Genomic DNA, 20818 nt, shown 5'->3' with positions numbered 1-20818 from the left:
GACTTATGGAGAAACCCCTGCTCTCCCCCAACACCTCCAACATTGGTTTCTTTTAACCATGACCACAGTCTTTCCTTGTGGTTATTATAGATCAAAATACAGTATTCCCTATCTGTAAGACCTTGTGCCTAAGTCTAACCATCTAACATTTGTGCAGGTTAATATGAGGAATTTGGATGGAAATATTTCAAATAACCAATGTCACTGGTGAGTTTTCATTTCAGTCAGAGGTCCAAACACAAACACTACTACAGACACAGTTGGTGCATCGGTGGTATCTAGCTTACAGCTAACATCCATACAGCTGATGCATTAGGTGTTGGGGATGAATAGACACAAATGATCCAGTAGTCAAAATTGCATGAATAATGTTAGGTGAAATTTGTTTCGCTTTGTGTCTGAACACACTGCAAAAGGAGTGTTTATAAGATAAAAATTCTAAGAAACATCAGTAAGACAGATTGTCTTCAAAGGTTTAATAAAAATTGAAAAATGAAAATTAAAAAAAGATTGATGCAAGGCTTGACATATCAGATGGTCTAAGTTTATTCTTTAGCAATGCAGTAATGAGGGTATGCTTCAGGGTAAAGAGGAATGAGCCAGTGTGAGCTATTGGTATTAACAAAAGAGAAAATGTGTAGAACGGCACTTGGGAAAAACCGTGGAGCCTGGTTATAATCATGTTTCATGTAAGGGATGGATAGAGTTCATATGAAAGATGGTTTCTTTAAATGTGGGGAGAATGTGGCTCAAATCCAAACCAAATATCCCCTGATATGAGGTGTAAGATACACTTTTTCACATGTGTGCCGCTGCTGAAGAACGCTTCTAGCACGGGGCTCATACTAAGTTTATTTTGAGTTGACAAAGGCTGATTGAGTTATGGCTCATATAAGTGTTAGGGTTCATTCTGACAGACTGGAATGTTCAGTAGGTTCCCAAACTGCAGGCTTCCTAAAGTGTCCTTAAATAAATCTGAATGGTCATAACAAAGAATTACACACATTGCAGTGTAGTGATGATGAATAACTGAAAGTGACAGTGTACATGTATTTTTACTCAGTGCTTTATCAATTCATCTTTGAAGATAAGTCCATCACTGTGTCCCACCACGAGTGCCCCACATACAGTATGTTTGGAAACGCTTTCTGGTAAATAGGCTATACATGTTGTGTAAACATGCACAGTTTTTTTATATCCATGCATGTGCTGTGCCCATGTCTGTAGGTATGACTTATTACATGCCAGTTCTTAGGTGTTTATTACACCTGGGCATGAGACAAAGGAGGAGCGTTATCTGTGGCCCCTATACTTAGAAAGGGTTTGTGTATTAATGAAAACTGAATAAGACTTAAGGCAAAATTCAGATTTATACTAAAAACCAGACTAATGACCACGCTATGCTCTCCATCTGACTGACTGGTCTTGAAACAGAACAGGAGTTAAATAATGTGGTATTGCTAACTGTTAGTTTTTTAATGATTCTGCTGAAGATTTATTTGCATTAGTCATATTTGTAAACACAGCAGTAAAACTGAAAAAGCCAGAGGTTGTACTAAACTAAAATATGTTAATGTAACAGTAATACTTTATTTAGGGTATATTAGCTTTTCAAAATTGCAGAAAAAAATAAGCCAGGTTTTCAGACAGTTCTGATGAGGGTCATGTTGGAGCCATTGGGTGGCACCTTACTGTACTTCCGCCTGACTAGTCGCCTACACCTTTCAAAAGTCAGTTTCAGACTGTGTAAATGAACTTATGCAAATAAAGAGTCCCAGTTAAGCCGAATTCAGCCAACGGACCACGCGGTTTAGGCTAAAAAGGTGTGGAGGCTTGATAAGGTGCTTATTTAGTCATGACCTTGAGGACTTTCTACCAATAAGAAATGTATGCTGAGAATTAGCGGGAGGGTGGTTTGTGGCAGAAGAAAACTGATAAGCTACAGTACAACGAGCACACACATGCACACCAACAATAGGAGGACCCCGCCAGACAGGCTCTAATTGAGCTCCCTCCCCTCTCCTCCTCTCCTCCCCTCTCCTCTCCTCCGTCTCCCCCAGGGCTGCTGGCTAACTTCTCGTCGACACACCGCTGCACTTCAGTTTATTTTGGACTGGATACGTCGAGCAGCGAAGACATGGCTTTGCTGTACAGAACATTTCTGCCGCTGTTCCTTCATATCTTCCTCCTCAGCGGGAGCGGTAAGTAAAACCAAGATAATTCGCTCTTTTGCTATTTTTTTTATTTTTTTTTACCAGGAAAGTTTAGTAAAGGAACATACAGTAGCTGTCGGGGTTTGAATGACAATGGTTGTGGCTTTTCTCGGATGCTTCAACTAAATATTTCACATTTTCTGATGTTTTTACGTTTTTTCTTGAATATAAGTTAACGTTATGTCGCATGTGCGTGTTGGTTATGCGTTAGGTCAGATTACGCTAGTTGTTTTTCTTAGGTAGCGAATTTTAAAGCTAATTTACATAGAGTAGCCTTTCCATATAGAAAAGAAGCGCATGCTGGTGTGGACGTCGACTTATGTAACACTTTTTAAGCTATCCCAGTTTATAGTTGTTTTCAGTTGGAAAGTACACCATTTAAAGGTGTATTTAATTACTGCGTAATTGAAACCCTTAATTAACCGACTAACACCAAACTTATGTGGGAGCACAGACACGCATGCAGTGGAATTGGTGCTTTTAAAAGGCTTGTGTTAACAACTGTTGTGCGACCAAATCTGGAAAGTTATTAAAGGATTAATACGTGTCCTGCAAATATCCTTTTAAAAAGCACAGCAGTTTATGTAGACCATAGAAACTAATTTAAGTTTATTTATATTTTTAAGAGTCCCAGGTCCCAAGAGAGGATGAGCATGGTTGTTTTCTGAGATTCGCTGATGTTTATCATCAATTAAACAGACAATAAAAGCAACGTGCTGGAAAAAGGCCTCTTTTTACGCGCAGGGTTGAGCATTGGCATAGTGACCAATGCGTCGGTCTGTGCCAATGTAGCCCTCTACTTCTGACGTCACCATACCAGTTCTATCCAGTGGTTTTGTACAACATTTTAAGACAGTCTCTTTTCTAGCTTATAACTATTTTTTTGTGTATTGTTGATATATTGCCCTCGCACGTCTGCATACCTTGAGTTGCTAATTGCTTTGAGATGTTTGTCAGTCTGGGTGGTTTGGATGTTGAACCGCACCTGGCATCATAGAACTCGTCTGTCTGGTGTACAGTACAGTATTTACTGTGGAGTAGCCTATGAGACTTTTGACCTGAAGAAGACCTGACTTTGAATAAAAAAACAACCTCTTTTTGAATATAGCTGTCACTTTTTATTGTTTTGTCAAACAATATGGTATAGAAGAGAGAAACAGCAAAACGTCACAACTGAGTAACTGGACCCCATGAATTTTTGGCATTTCTGCTTGGAAAATAATGAGGGAAACACTGTATGCCCAGGCGCTAATTGATTTTCTGTCAGTCAGCTATTTATTTAATCAGCTAAGCATTTCAGTCCTAATTCAGTTAATGACTAGGTACCAACAGGTAAGTGAGGTAATGGGTTGAGCCTAAACATGTAATGCTGATAGTGTAGCTATTTTAATCTTAATAATGTAGACTGTTTTTCAAGAAAAAGTGGTCTAGCTTCTTCAGTGTGATGGTGTGCAGTTTTTCAACTGAATGTATGCAGGTTTTAGTTTAATTTTGTTGAGTGATGCTGTGTGTGTTGGTCAGCCAGCTCATTCCTTGGCACCGGAGTTTGGGTGATGATGTATGAAGTATGACAACATTCGTCACTGTTGTCTTGTGAACATATTACACTGCTGCAGGTCACAGAAATACAGTGTGGCAATGGATTGGACGATTGCTCAGCCTAACTCATCAAAAACAACACAAGTTCTTTAACATTTTGGACAATAGATATTTAAACAAAGGACTTGTTTTCCCCCCTTTCATCATGAGCACCCTCACTAAAATATTGCTTTTTACGGTTTAATCTGAATTGCCATGTTTGTTGTTAACCACAGCATCTGGAGTTATCATGCATTTGTATACATTATCAGTCTTTCAGTGCCTGTAGTGTCAGAGAGAGAGGCAAAAGACACTAACTAGAACAAATATGAAAAATTAGGTAAGAGATTTGTTGGCCATTGACATTAACAAATGTGGGTATTTTATGAACTTAGACCCAGATCCAAAATTAGGTGAATTAAAAGATAGCAGCAGTAGTCTGGACTGTGTCTTGCTGCTGAGGGTGATATTCATTTTTTGTATCATCGACAAAACATTATTATGGACAAACGTTAACTCAGAATAGTCCATCCACCTGCCCATTATCTATATAGCTTATCCTGAACAGGGTTGCAGAGGGGTTGGAGCCAATCCCAACTGACACTGGGCGAGAGGTTGGGTACATCCTGGACAGTGATTCAGAATAGTAAAATATAAAGTTATGACTCCTATGTGAATCAGTTTTTTCCCCACGCCTGCACTAGTTAGAGTTGACGTCATGTTCACTGTGATGTATTATCTAACTCAAGTAAGCTGCACTGGACAAAATGAAATGGGAACCTTACTTCTTTGCTATGTATCATCCAACAGCAGGCCAGTGCACGCTGTCCTGACCTTATCCCTCTTTTTCCATTAAATCCTTTTTTTCTGTATCAGCCTTGTCTTAATTGGGTTACCTCTATTAAATCCTCATCCCCAGTCTACCCCCTTTGGAGACAAAGTAAAGCTGTCTGTTTTTGGATTAGGTTGTTAACCACTGATGGAGACCCCAGTCCTCTAAAGAGCTTCTAAACCAGGCTCTGTCAAAACTGACCTCCTCCCTAATGGGCCTTGAAGGGCACTTACTCGAATACAATTTGGAGCTAGAGGCATCTCTACATGAAAATAAATCCATCCTGAGCATGGGAAGAAACCCAAACATGTTGCTTAGTTGATGCACTGTATACAATCTCTATTTATTTCAGAGACCAGTGTTCATCAGTATGATGGTTGTGTTACAGGAATAGGCAAGCAGTCTGGGCCTTGTAGTCGGTAGGTAGGTAGGTAGGTAGGTAGGTACTTTATTGATCTTTCAATGGGGAAATTTCAGTGTTTCAGCAGCAGTGGAGAACAAACAACATAACACCGTGAGAAACAAACCACACACATATCTTGATAGTCATGCAGTAAATCAGGGTAGTGGAAGAGCTTTTTGCAATGACATTTACAGAACAGAAAGTAGGCACAAAGGAAAGGCTTACTTAGTCCATGCCATTATGGAATGTATCTAACCAAACAAGTGCAATGCTATGTGGAATCATTAAAGTCAGGTTTTCACTGTTTGTCCTTTTTGAGACAGGCATCCTTAAGTGCTATAGATGGAAGCCCAGAATAATAGGACAACTTGGTTATGAATAAAAGGCACATAGTGAATAAAAAAAAATTCAGTATGTGGGAACATATTAGTCTGTGACCTAATTGGCTTTAAAGCTTGGTCACATTTTATGTTTTCCTTATTGTTAATAATTCCATCTAAAAGACTTAAATCAACATTAAACTGATTTTGCTAGTAAGTAGTCATTCGTCTTCTCTGTGCCATAAATCCTTATTGTTGTCTCTGTAGAATGTTTGAAAGATAATAATGTGTCACAGTGTTTGGCAGGGTGACATATTCCTATTAGTTTATTTTGAGTCTTGTCGCCTTTGCACCATCCAGCTGCCTAAAATACTTACTAGCGCACTAAATGGGTATTCATCCGCAGTTGAAAATAGTCCCCATCAAATGCAGTACTTACTGCTCTTTGAGTAACATTTGCTAAAAACTATAGTGAACCTTTTTTAAGAAATGAAAGGATATTTTTAGTGACCTGTTATTGGTGATTTACATACAGTATGTGATATGAACAAATTGGCTTTATCATCACCACACAGAGGACAAAGTTGAAATTTTGTCAAATGTCATTAAGAGTTTAGCTTTGGGACCGTATTTATCATGCATCTGATAGAAGAATTATGCAGTTTGATCCCATTTTAAGAATAGATGTAAGAACACTTTATCAACATTCCTCAATTGGGAAATTGCTCCTATCTTCACCAAAATGTTAGAGAGCTCCAGAGGTGTCCTAACCTATCAGGAGGAGCTGCTAGGAGGTCAGACAAATATGTACAGGCAGAGGTTTATTCACCACACAGTGTGGAATCAACGAAAACAATTTAAATCGCTTGTTCCCCTAGATTTGTTGGAGTCACTGATGGCACACATGGAAGTCATTGCCTCAAGCATCTAAAAGGACTCTCAAGTGAAGTGAAGGTTTTATCACAGCATTTACACTCAAGTGGCTCTGGAGGCAAACTATGTGATCTTTGATTTAATGGACAAATGGCCCGAATGCTGATTTTAGCATTTCTGTCTGTCAGCAAAACTGTAAAAACGGGCCCCAACGAGCACCAAGATACAGAGGAGAAAGAGGAAGTTCCAGGGGAGGTTGAAGAAGACAAAGGAATTATAATTAAAATGCTGTGGCAGAATGCATAGAAAGTTAAACTTCTAATAAGTAAGGATAATCATAAGATGATTTATGTGTGTGTTTGTTGAAATAATAATCAGAGAATGTGTAAGAATAAAATGTGAAATGATTGTATTGAAAGAATGGAGAGAAGTGATTTTACATCTAAAAGAGTGAAAAATACAGAATCACAGAAAAGAGGAAGTAAGCACACATCCCTGAAAGGAGGAAGTGCAAAAGTTCATGTGTGGTGTCCAGTGACACAGCTTTCTTTGGTAATTTCAGACAAAATGTAACACTTCCTCAAAGAGCAAGAGTATCCTGGTTTGGGGTCTTATCCTGATTAATAACATGAAAGAGGGAGGTCTGCAGGGAACTCTGTTCGCAGGTTCATGGTAGTCAATTACTGAGTGAATATCTCCGTCATACAACTTCAAGCAGTGTTTGGAGCTTTACTATGTTTCAAATATGCCACCTTAGTGTGAGAGGTTAAGCTTTATTCCTATGTCCAAGGGTTAGCATATCGTGGCCTTAAGACATGTCAGAAAAACCTCCGCTGTCAAAAAAACAAACAAAAAAAAGCTACATCCCTATGGTGTCTACTTTGCAACTCTGAGTGTCGTAAAACAGTGACATCACACTTGTTCTTAGTGGTAGGGGTAGTTTGTAGTCCTAAGGTAAATTTCAGCTTAACTCCTAAGAAGGGATCCTGAAACACTTGACAAATAGGGGCTATGATCTGTTTGGGGATTTCTCTTCTGTCACTTTTCCACTATACAGTGGTTAATTCATCTACACGTTCAGAAAATATTCATACCAGGGAAATCCTTTTGTCAGATGAGCTGAGCCAGCTACCATAGACAGCGACTGGAAACTGAAAGTGAGATGATGTAGAGGTAGGCTGACATTTTAATGGCGTTCAGACAGATATCAATTACAACAGCTTTGATGTCACTCAAAAGCAAATATTGCACTTATTTAAGGACTTGGAGTGTTGTTTTTGTTGCTTGTGTCTTTTAACAGCTGCACAGTTTAAAGATATTCCAGGATCTTTTCCTAACGGATGATACAGGTTTCTTTTAAAGCCAAGGGACATGGTGACACACCACTTTGACAGTGAAGCTTCACTTGCTGAACCTGACTGAAGACATTTTAGATTATTCTGTCAAGTGTGTGAGAACTTGGAGCATTGTTAATTACTGGGGAATGATTAGTCATATTACTTATTAGTTGACTGACAGGGGAAAGGCTGAACCTCTTGTTGATCTCTTGCAGATCAGTTTATTATTCATTGTGACCTGTATAGAGTTATTGATAATTTAAAATAAATTTCAGTGTTAAGTGATTTCTCAAACTGCCCGGTTTATAGTTGAGATATTCAAATAATTTTTGACCACAAGGACGATATTTATCACCCAGTATTAGCCACATAGGAAAATTAGTTTTTATCTCAGATAAAGTAGTACTGAAGCCTCCAAAAATTAGTTGTAAGGTATCCAAGTGAGTCAGTCTCCTTGTGTAAATACTGGCTGGTTACTCTTGACCTTTTCTTCATCCGCCTCTGTGTCTGAATGCCTGAGAATACTTGCACTCTGCTGCTGCTTGTCCTGTCTGGAAGCAGCAGGAAGTGTGCAGCTGTTGGCTGCAGTTGTTCATGTGGGATTAGTGCATTTGCCTGAGTGATAGCCCAACATGACAGCCATGTAATTTAGTGTAGTGGTTCATTGTTTTCATTAAAGAGAGTGCGTTGTTTGATCCCTGTGGCGCTATAATGGTGCCTAGGTATAGCATTAGGCATATGCAAGTTAATTCAACTAACATGTTTGTAAGCAAAGAGAGCAATCAAATACCATACTTTAAGTGTTTTCATTACATTCACTGACTAATTAGTTGGCCTTCACATTTCTGATGCCTGCATGCATCTGCTTACACTAGGCTTAAAAACAAGACAGCAGGGTTCACATCCTGGGCCCATTGTTGTAGTTCAAGCCTTGCCCTGTAAGTTAGTATTAAGTTGTTCATTGTTTCTTTTTTGTGTCAACATCTGCCTCTTTTTTTTTTTTTTTTTTTTTTAAACATAACCAGGTTCTTCAGTTTGCCGTAACATACCAAACATTAACTGTGCTATCATTGCTGGGAGTGGATATCGCAGAAAAACAAATGAAACATTTTTCATATGTTTGGTATAAGCATGCTGTGTTGGAAATTAAACTTTGAAGACATGTTCAGTATAAATAGAATCAGAGAAGGGTGGGTTAACACAACAGGCTTGATTACTTCTGCATGTTACAAAATAGTAACTGACTTCAAAGCAGACATTTATTAATAAGAAAAAGTTGGAGGTTGTCCTCTGTCTTCTAAACCTCTACTGAGCTGCTGCAAATGGACTGAAACTGTCAAAAAAATAATATTGTTTTCATACCTTGCTTTAAAAGCCCAGTTTTTTTTTTGGTGTTTTTTGTTTCAGTCTGTGGTTTAAAGCCTGTGCTTGCTCTAAAGATTCAATGTGTTTTGGAAAATCAAAGCCATAGCGGTTTAGCTGGCAGGAGAAGAGCTGACATCCACCCTTAAGTCTACACTGAAGGGTTTTCAAGAGCCTTCCCTTGCATGTGCAGTGTATCTGCAATGGTTGATGTTTGAGTGGGAGTTTATATCCAACAAGTGCCTCTGTTGTTTGATCCCTGGCCTTCTGGGAGGGAGTTTCTTCTTTATCGACTGCTTTTCTGGTGCTGAAGAGATGCCCCAAACTTCCCTGCATCCCTGACTGGTGTGTTATTCAAAGCACATCACTGAAACAAAGCAGAAAATCTATACAGTGAGCAATCAACCCTAGAGAAATAGGTTGTGTTTTTGGAGCTGGAGATGGTTGTTTAAGTAACCTCAATCAGGAAGAGGAATGTAAAAAACTACTCATGAGCAGGAGGAACATTCATGTGCATTCAAGGGGTGAGGAGCCCGCCAAGTGGTAGTGTTTTGGCCCTAAACTCTTATTATATACTGTGTCAGGAGCATGAACATTGCCCCCAGCACCACATTGAGGTTGTTTTTTTTTGGCATTTAGTTTTAAAAAGTTCATATATTGCTGCAGGGTTTCACAATAGAGTTTTTTTTTTCCTCATCACGCTGGGAGAATGGTGAGAGGTTTGTTTGCCGAAAGCCTCTTTCAGTTGCAAATATTGGATTTGGATGCAAAGCTTGCACTGGATTGATTATTTGTCTATAGTCTTGTAAGAGCAGTGTGATAATTGTATGATTTTGCCCAATTGGAAAGTCTGATTTTGCATATCAATGTCATCTTTTAATGTAAACAGAGTCCCGGTGATCTAAAGTGTCCTTTAAATCTCCTTGTTCTTTACACTGCATAATGATAGAGCAAACAGTGCTTTGGTCCTCAGACAACCACTCCCATAGTGTCTACAGAACAGTGGCTGTGCACTGCATTTACCAAAATGTGATGCTTCCACAAGAAACATATTCAGTAAGCATCAGGGAGTGACAGAATTTACTGAAGTAAAAAAAAATGCTATTATCAACAGAATATACTTAAAGTAAAAATACAAGCCATTAGTGAAAACTGGGCTCTGTCAGAGCTACGTGTTTTTGTAAACCTGCTTCGTTTCTAAATTTTTTGTTTGCAAAGTACGTAACATAGCTCCTGAATGAATGTACTAGAGTAAAATATTTCCCCTTGAAATGCATTGCAGTAAAAAGTATAATATGGCATAAAATTGCTAAAATAGTGCAGCATTTAAGTACAGTACTGGAGTACATTACTGTGCACCACAGGCACCAGTCACTACATCTGGAGTCCTGCCACAGTCAACAGCACCATGTGGAATTTGAATCAGCCGACACAGGAACATAAAGAGCCTCACACCTGTTGTGAGTGAGCAAACTGTAGAAGTGCATTAAAAATAACCTTAGTGCTTCCTGTGGATCAAGAGGTTTGGCTTGGGGGCATTGTGTGGGAAGTTGGGGGTGGGGGTGTATGCTCTGCCTGAACACTTGCCTCCTCTCTCCTCACCCGTCTGTCTGAGCTCTATCTTCCATCCCTAATCCATGTTCCCTTTCTCTCTCTCTCTATGGAGGTGAGCAAACACTTAATATGGATTAATATAAGGTAGTTATTTTTCAGTGACAGTTATAATCAAAGTTTTTTTTTAAGTAATCAACAGTCCAGTGCTTCAGTCAACAATGCAACCACACAGCCTGACTGAAAGTGAGACGTGGACATGTCAGCAAGACGTTCAGTGTCAGAGCAGCTGTCAGTCACCAGCAACCGATGAGCTGGAAGGACAGCAGATGGCCGAACCATCTTCACAAGGCTGAACGACAGCAGAAATCGGCAACAATAGTTGCACGTGTATATCGTAGATACTTTTCATAGAATGGAGTTCTAAAAAACATCTAAACACGTGCTCTGTCTGAATTTGCCTTAACTGCACCTTGTTTTATGGGCTTCCTGGGTGAGTCACTGAGGCGTTTGATTAAATGATTAATTGGTTGGATTGATTTTTGTTGTTGTTGTTGTTGTTTGCCGTTGCAGGACGCCATGGGGAAATATTACCAGTGGAAACACTGAACCTACACAGCATTTTAAATTGATAATGTCCGCACTAAAAGCATGCAAGTGATTAATTAGCACAAGGTGAGCTTATGATGTGATCAATCATAGTTGCCTTAGCAGAATCGGGCAGATTACTATATGACTCATCTCATGATAAATTTGCCTACTAGATGACAGCGTGTAAGTCCTTTATTGTGTGATATAGTGCCTCTACTATTTTTTCTCTGAAGGTTCATGTTATCAAACCACTTTTACATACTTAATTTTGCTTTCAACCTTGTGTTTTGCTGCTGTATTTAGTCATGATGTAAATATGTCTACATGGTTAATGCCATGAGATGAACATTTTTTAATCTGATTAACAATTAGAGTGATGTATCTTAAACAATATAATATAGTACAACTCAGTAGTGCATTCTGCCTTTCAGTACATAACCTTTGAAATCATATACATAATATAGTTTGCTTTCTCTGTAGTAGCTATAGCACTATAAGAACATCTCTTGTCACACCTTGTATAGTGTCATTATTTAGGCTAAATATACTATAGTTGTATGCATTCATATGTGAGTCATGTATATATTTAGGGATCTGTATATGAATATGGAATAAGACAGGCCTATTTTGTTTTAACGTAAGACATTTTTTAGTAGTATTACCATACTTGGCCATTTTGTCTCTGCTTAGGCAAAATTGGCCATCTGTACATGATGTCTCTTCATAGAAGGCCCATCTGTGGCTGTGGGACACATGGCACTCTTCTTGGGCCACAGTCCAAGTCTTAGCAGCAGTCCCAGCAGTGCCAAAGGAAGACAAAAAACCCTTCCATATTGCTTTCAGTGAGAAGCCTTTCCTTCCTTCTTTTACCACCTTTTCCCCGCTTTAGTCTGCAAATGAAGCTTGACCAGCAGCTGCACACACCTGACGCCCAATCCTTCCTACAAGGCACTTTCTGGTTTAGGAGCAATAAACAGGGGTTCACATTACAGAGAAATCGTACACCACAGTGGTCTTTGCCTCCTTTCCCGCTCTTTTTGAGCCATGTCCCCTGTCCTGTCTCTCCTCACACACCTCTCTCATGCCCCCTCTTTTGCCTTTGTTTTTTTCTTCTTTTTGAGTTCAGTGGACAGAGCCTGAGAATATTTACTTTGCTTTTGTTGTTGCCAACAGTTATGACCAAGACAGCAAGAGCACACAGGAGGGAGCTGTATGCAGATAAAGGGGTGGGGTTAAGTCAATAAATGTGTGATATGGTGCTGGAGCATTAGAACTCACCATCCTTAGTCTAATTTTGTACTACAGTAATCTTTTTGAGCATTAACAGTCATTGTATAAAATATAAGTTATAGTCAAGTACACTCTCTTAATTAATCAAGCTGTGTGACATAAATCTGGCACTTACATAAAAGTACTTATTCCCACATGGGATGCCTGAAGCCTATTTTTAAGGAACAGTTGCTTAGAGGCTGGAAGACTGTACCTCCAAACTGTCCAAACCAGTAAGGACAGGAGATCCTGATGCCAAATACAATTTGATTTCAGAGCAGTTCATTTGTGGCATTTATGGCTCTGTCCAAGGGTTTAAACAAAAATCCACCTAGGAGCACCACTTAAGCTCATATTACACAATTAAAAAAAACAAACTTTGAAAATGCAAATATTTTACAAAGATTATCAACCAGACATTATTATGTTGGTCTTGAATTGTGTTGTAATCTACACATCAGTCAAGTGGATGTAATGCCCTGCTCCCAAGGTTTCAAGTACAGCACTGTCAGAGCAGTTACCCATTAATCAGAGGTTGCTGAGTTATAACTTGCTGTAAAAGAGTCCATAATGAACTTACTGCTGGTTGATGGAAAGCGCAAATTCCCCTTGAAATCCTGGGGGGCTGAGTGAAATGTGACCACAGCACTATGTCATTGTTTAGAGGTTTCACTTTATATATTTAAGTCTGTTCACTTGTAATGGATATGTGATATGATTCTTTTTGGAACAATACAGATGCCACAGACCTGTCTTCAGTATTTGCTCAAGGCTTCCCCTCAGACCATGTCATTGTCCTGAGGAATCCCTAGTCCTCAGATATCTTTTGTTTTGTAGGGTTTATGTCAAACTGCCAAACCAACCAACATGCCAGTGTTGCCGGGAGAATGCCTGAAGAGCCCCGAAAAATATGTTTAGTGTAGCATTCAGCTCATCGCCTAGGTTAAGTTGCAAAGTGACATCATGAATCCACGTGACAAAAGTAACAAAATAGTAAATAAAACATGCACTGTCTTTGTTTTTCCAGGTTTATGGGGACAGAGGCTACAATTATACCTGAAGGTGGAAGACATTTAATAGGACAGCCATCACACCAGTCATACTGTTATAATAAGTTCATTTTCAACCACCTATATTGCGACAATCTTTCAGTCTTTTAGTTTAGGACCAAACAAGGTGTAGATTGACTGCTTTAATTTTTTTTTCTTGACAAATTCAGAGGACTTAGAACATTATAAGTAAACTTTTTAATTTATCATAATTTTATCATTGATGGACTTGTTGAATATAATTTGTTGTCTTTTTATACTTTTCCACAATAAACACGGGCACAAAAAGTAAAACAGATATATATAGATGCACGTTCATGTGTAGAAAACATTAAGGGGATTTAGTCTCCAGGTAATACATGAAGCATGCTAATGATTTTTGATTGTAGCTTTTATACATAGAGGGGTTTTTTCCATGACCAGGCATGTTGAGAGGGTCTTCAACTAATAGTTAATACTTTAATGAAAAACAATACATTACTTTGCCTCTAGAATACAGAGGTAGATTTTTACCATTGATTTTTCATAGCTTGGTATCAGGAAAGAAAAGAATGTGTTGAGGAATGCATTTGCCATTACATTCTTAGACTATATGTATTTTTGTCTCATCTGTGTCCAGCAAGATGAAATGATAAAAATGATGTGTGGCACCGTGCCAGTCAGTTTCCTGCCACATCAACTTTGCATTCACATCTGCTGGCAAATTAAAATGAACTCAGTTTAAATCCAGACTGACTTTGATGGTAAAAAGACATCTCCTTTGTTTAGCCTGTACATATGCAGATGAATATTCATGACGACCTCAGGGTAACCACAGCGTCTTTTGTGGAGTCTCTGCTAATGGGCTGTGCCATGCAATGGATATGGCACACATCTGGTAGTGCTGTTTTCTTTGCTGCTAGTCTGTTCATTACTATGAACTGTGCAACCAGCTATAGGTTTAGAACATGAATTAGCTTTCTTCACTGTTAAAAGACTTGTTTTGCCTAATTATTTAGTTAAAATAAAAAAATAGTCTCACTATGTGCCTTTTTAAATGAACTTTGTAAGAATGGATGGAGGAGATACCTGTGCATGATATTATGTGTAGAGCAGGATTACAGTCTTGTACGAGCGCGGTCTGTAAATGTCATTCCAGCCCCTGAGGCACAATGATCAGTGCAAGGGTAGAGGGTCAGATTCAACTCACTTTTCATTCTTTTTCTTGGACTCTCCTCTTTAGCTGATTTGTAGTGCAGGCCTAATTATTCTTTTTCTGTTGTCCACTTAGTGGTTTCAGGGCGTTTGTTTGCCAGATTCCCCACAGGGCTGAGTGCTTTGTTAAACATCCCTCAGGAGAATCAAGAGAGGCAGAAAAAAGCTGGTGGAGGAAAACCAGCAGCAACTGTTGATCAGATAGTGGAATTTGTCTGGAACATTTCCAGCACGACAGTTTCTCACAAGTTTTTCTTGTGTAACACAAGCAGGACTACAGATATTGATCATTTTAATTATGGGCTCATCTGCATATTACTTTATGGGTTTTATAAAAATGCCCATCACAATTTTAGCTTAAAGTCCAAAATCCAAAAATATTTAGATGACTAAGAAATCCAGTAAACTTTTTTTTGACCAGTGCTTTTGGTGTTTAATGGTTTTCAGTACTCGATGTTACAGACAGTTTGGTACTCAGCCTCTAGTTATTACTGTGGCAAGTATTAAAGTAGTGACAGATTGACTGGAGTTGAAAAAAATCATACATTTATTGAATTTAATCTTCTACAAATAAATGGTTCTTATTTATATTGCTAAGAATGAGAACCTTGCATTTCTTTTACAATCTGTAGGCATTTTTTTCACCCTCTATTCAGCTACCAGAAGTCATAGGTTAGAGGAGTGGGAGGAATTCTAGACATATCCCAGGATGCTTGAAGTGAGGAGAGCAGAATTTTAATTGGAAAAAAAAATCAAATAACTGTGAAAGTCTTCCTCAGTATGCAGATGGAATAACATGAGCAGTCTGGGGATGTTTGGTTATAACAGCGTTAGGTGACTTGAAGGCTTTGCTGTAAACTGTCACAGATCTTGACATGGAACATGATAACAGGCTTTGTTCACAGAGAAGAATCAGACTGTGAAGTCAGAGACAACCATGGAGCCACGATGCAGAGTTGACTTCTCTGTCAGTTTAATGGCTGCCAGACATAGCCAGTGTCTTTCTGACATGTCTGACGAAAGGTGTAATGTGATCTACCTCTGCAGCTCAAATTCAGGGTCTGGAATCTGTCCTGTAGGGCTTCTGCTGCAAGTGCAATTTAAGAATAAAGACATGTTAAGGCTCCAAACTAACACTTTCTCATGCACTGTAAAAACTGTATTGAAGACTTTCTGAACAGTCATCTGTGATTGCTTTAGCCTAAGGATGAAGCCTATGTTAGCTGTTGCAAAGATTTCTTTGAATTTTTTTTTGCAGTGACCTTCCAGTGATGCTTTAATTCCAGCCACTGAACGGTTTTGCCCATTACAAAATACATGATGATTTCTAATGATTTTGATGTTCTTCTGACTGTGGTCAATGACAAGACCTTTGGAATAACAAATGGTCGGAGCCTTAAGATCCGGATATTCAAAAATGGTGACTTGTTCATTTTGAATACTTTCCATTCATGTCAGAATGTCTTGACATCTTATTAAGGTGTGAGCAGGATTTGCATGGGGGCTGCTGTACTATTGAATTACTGCATGAGCAAATGAGCACTTTGGACAGGAATGATACAATGCAACAGCCAGAGTGAGGCTTCTTTGTAGGTTGGCTTGTGTGACTTTGCACACAAGCCAACCTAAACTTGACTAAACTTGGTAAACCATAATAATGGTTTGTATTCTATGAAGTGTTTTGGCTGTGCTAAATGCACTTCTCAGCTGAGACAGGAGACTAAACAGCAGCAAAACCTCTCAGCATCCCTTGAGGCAGAGACAAGAACATGAATCTTATTTTATCTGTAGTCTCCCTGTAGTTCTTTGGACATCAGTAGTGGATGACAGAGCAGAACCTGGTGTCAGACTACAGCCTCTTTACACTGAGAGGAGTTATTTGAGGTGGTTTGGTCATCTGGCAGGGAAACACCCATTGAAGACTGAAAGAAGTGGATGAGGTTTCTGGGGAAACAGATGCCTGTGTTGTGCTGCTTGCTCTGTTGTGAAAGTGACCCTAACCTGAATAAGTGATGGAAAGTGGATGGAATAGACAGAATTTACAGTCTGCCACAAAGATGCCAATAAAGTAGGGATTACCTACATGTTTATGTTGCTGCATATGTCATAGTTTTTAAATATGCAGTCATATTGATAAAACAGACCCCATCCCGAGTCCCATTTAATAAATAATGGCTCCTGAAGTGCTGCATAGTCATCAGCTGCTTGACTCTGTTTCTTAAGATATCTTACTGCGTATAGTACTGGATGACAGCTAGCTATGTGAATTAGGTGAAAACAGCTAAGTAAATGGAACATTTTTTGGAAACCATGTCCAAAAGTAAGGATAACAAACAGCAACACTGATGGAGAAATCTCTGACTTTGCAAAGAACCCCGCAGGGCTGGAGGAGTCACGGCACCATGGGCTTCCTCAGCCTCCAGCCAGCTTGGCATCTGCTACACAGCAGAAACCAGGAACGCTAATATGGAGCTAAATATGCCTCAGACAGATAATGTTGTAAATGACTGTAGATTGTGTGGCAGTTCACTTGATCTCAAAAGCCACTGAGAACAGGTAATTTAGTTTAGTGATGTTTAATGACCTAATAACTTAACTGGGTATGCTGGGTACTTCATTCAGCTGTGGTTTAACACACATTTTCTGCCTCAAAATAAACCACAGTCCACACTACACCTCTATTAATGTCTCCCTGACTGGTGATTGAAACTTCAGCGCCCCAGTTTATATCATAGGGTTTTTTATAAAAACTTGAAGTGTCCAAGCCTGAGCTGGCACAACATTATTAGAGCCACAGAGGACATTGTACAACTGTTTTCACAGGTTAAATTGTACTCTCCATGGTGAGTCAACTGCTTCTCATGTGTAAAATCAGTGGAGTGTCCATTTAATAAAAGGCCGTCATGCTGTTCACAGAGTTGACATGTCTGTAGTGACAGATGTCGCCTCACCTCAGAAAACTCTGAGCTGACACTTTGGGATTTAAATGAACTTAACTTTAGCTTATGTTAAAAGCTCATGAACTTTACTGAATAAACTTTTCAGCTCCGATTCAGTTATATTGCCTCCATGTACTTTCGTTATTCCCCTCTATTCTCTTCATTATAGACAACAAAACCTTTTCACATTCGCTTTAAAAATCGTGCAAATGTAAAGGACTTAACACATTGTGGAATTTGAGTGTTACCTCAGGGGAGACTGCTTGGGAAAGTGTCCTTGTTAATAAATTCAACTGCACTAGAAAAGCTCAAAGACACAAGGAGCATTTCATTACAGAGAAAAAACATTGCTTTGACTTGATTAAGCAGGTCTGACTGGTGTATAAGGAACGGACATCAAAGGCCTGTTTACAGGCTTTCATAATTAGAGTTAATAACACTCCACGTGTACCGTTATGTGACTCGCCACAAAGCTGTGGTTGTCTCTGCCGTGTGATGACGGTTAGGAGCTGCTGGGTAATTCTCTAGGTTGTCTTAGCTCACAGATCAAGGCCACTGATGTGGATCTTTGAACTTGACATTTCAAAAGGGAGAGGATAAAGTAATGCTTAAACATCAAATCCTCCCCAACTCCCTCGGCCCTGATATTGGACGCTGTTAAAAGATCAACGGCCAAATCAAAGATGAGTGTTCTGAGCAGAGGATTTTCCTGGTGCTCTTGTTTGTGGAAGTTCATTTATACATATGTCAGCATAACATTGGGCTGTTTAACATTTTTGTCTCATGAGCACTTTTGTCTCTCAATTCATGTTATCTGCTGTCTTTGTTACAGTGTTAACCATATTATACATTTTGTCTGTTTGGTTTTTAGTAAGAATACAAATAGTAGTGTTATTAAAAACACTCCACTGGAAATATGATAAGCTAGCATCTGCTTGGCATTGTGTTTCTGGCCACCAGATGAATGTGTGCATTATTCTCTACTGTTTGGTGCTTGATTAGTATCATACAGTGGGTTTACCAGACTCTTTTCTTTTAAAACAACTGCCTGGTGCGGCTGTTAAAAAAAGGTAAGAGTGAACAAAACACCAAAGTTGAAGGCAGTAAAGCCAAAATGATCTAAAAGAACTAACAAGATTGTATAGAGCTAGGGAGAGTCAGATGATATATTTCTCTGAGTGACACCTTTCACACTACTCACAGTCATCTGGTCAGTATTGATCAGCACAGCTTTAAGACCCAAGTTATTATAACCAGATTTTTTCTTTCAAGTCTGGTTGAAAAATGAGACCCATTTTGTCCGACTGATGAAACAAATCTCATCATTTATTATATATATGATTTATATATGCTCTTATTATTACAATATTATTACCTCTTGTTATTTCTTATTGTGTGTTTATGTACACACAGGTATAAAGATAGAGTAGGTGCAATAATCCCATTGATTGGCACCCTGCTTGTGCAGTCATTTATAATTGGACAGGTCGATTGTATTAGATTCAGTTTCCTTTTGGGTGGTTAGTTTTGAGGGAAAACTGTGTTGACCAGTAAATAAAAAAAATATAGAAATGTCTCATTGTCAGATAGTACTTGAACATAGCATTAATTGGGTGATGGTTAAAGTTAAATAATAAGTGCAAGATTTTTTTTATAGCTGCCAAGGTGTGTTTGAGAGGGAAATCAGCAGGCATTTGCTTGTGTGTGGTCTTGTGCTAATACTCTAACTTACCTCCCCCATCCCTCTACTCACACACATACACACACACACACACACCCTTATTTGCCCTCCTTCCTCTCTTCTCACTGCTCCTATACTCCTTCCCACAAATCACTTGACAAATGGGCTGCCCACAGGTGTTGTTGGTGCGCTCCCCTCCCCAGCTGCCCCTGTCATCCACAGCATGGGAATGAGGGGCGATGTTCCTGTTGTTCACAGCAGCTTGTGTTGATATGAACCCCAGCTCCACCTTCCTTCCCAGCTCAGTAGGACACAGTGCCACCCGGCAACTGGGAATCCAGTCATAACCACATCCCTTGCACAAGGTCTTGGCATGCTGTGGCCGAGTGAATAAAACAAGTAGTGGATATTGTGTGCTGAGCCCTGAGAACTGAAGTCTCCCAGACTAGAGATGAAGATAAAGCAGGCGTAGAGTTGCTCACTGTTCTCACATCAAACAATGGCAGCTGCTTATGAATTCTAAACACAGATACATCATTGTGTTTGACATTGTTTCTGACTGATTGTAGGCATCTGGCTGCAGAGAAAAAGGCAAGAGTAGTGCTTCCTTGAGGCAAGGATTGTTTTAACGTGATACACAGGGCAAGTTTGTTGTGAAAACACAGGTTTACATCTGTGAGACATGTCAATACGGCTGCAGTGAAGGTGAACGTGTTTTAAACCTTTGACTCTCACACTGTGTTTATACAGTATTGTTCAAAATAATAGCAGTACAATGTGACTAACCAGAATAATCCAGGTTTTTAGTATATTTTTTTATTGCTACATGGCAAACAAGTTACCAGTAGGTGCAGTAGATTCTCAGAAAGCAAACAAGACCCAGCATTCATGATATGCACGCTCTTAAGGCTGTGCAATTGGGCAATTAGTTGAAAGGGGTGTGTTCAAAAAAAAGCAGTGTCTGCCGTTGACTGTACAAACACAAAACTATGTTGTACAAACGTTTTTGTTTCTAGGATTTAGCAATCCTGTGAATCACTAAACTAATATTTAGTTGTATGACCACAGTTTTTTATAACTGCTTCACATCTGTGTGGCATGGAGTCAACCAACTTGTGGCACCTTTCAGCTGTTATTACACTCCATGATTCTTTAACAACATTCCACAATTCATTTACATTTCTTGGTTTTGCTTCAGAAACAGCATTTTTGATATCACCCCACAAGTTCTCGATTGGATTAAGGTCCGGGGATTGGGCTGGCCACTCCATAACATTAATTTTGTTGGTTTGGAACCAACACTTTGCTCGTTTACTAGTGTGTTTGGGGTCATTGTCTTGTTGAAACAACCATTTCAAGGGCATGTCCTCTTCAGCATAAGGCAACATGACCTCTTCAAGTATTTTGACATATGCAAACTGATCCATGATCCCTGGTATGCGATAAATAGGCCCAACACCATAGTAGGAGAAACATGCCCATAGCATCATGCTTGCACCACCATGCTTCACTGTCTTCACTGTGTACTGTGGCTTGAATTCAGAGTTTGGGGGCCGTCTCACAAACTGTCTGTGTCCCTTGGACCCAAAAAAAACTATTTTACTATCACTAGTACCCAAGATGGTT

The 20818-nt window shown here is 39.2% G+C and overlaps 1 protein-coding gene across 1 annotated transcript in view; it reads left to right on the top strand.

The window, feature by feature from the left end:
* The first annotated feature begins 1636 nt into the window (after positions 1 to 1636).
* mcama (melanoma cell adhesion molecule a) overlaps positions 1637 to 20818 on the top strand; it is a 42638-nt gene continuing 23456 nt past the window's right edge. The window contains exon 1 of the mRNA XM_020598501.1: positions 1637 to 2201. Within this exon, the coding sequence (XP_020454157.1) occupies positions 2138 to 2201 (64 nt within the window). The 5' untranslated portion in view covers positions 1637 to 2137. The remainder of the gene's footprint in view (positions 2202 to 20818) is intronic.

The sequence above is a fragment of the Monopterus albus genome, unplaced genomic scaffold, assembly GCF_001952655.1.
Source record: "Monopterus albus unplaced genomic scaffold, M_albus_1.0 scaffold38.1, whole genome shotgun sequence".
NCBI classification, from domain to species: Eukaryota; Metazoa; Chordata; class Actinopteri; order Synbranchiformes; family Synbranchidae; genus Monopterus; species Monopterus albus.
This window is presented reverse-complemented; position numbering and strand designations above follow the sequence as displayed.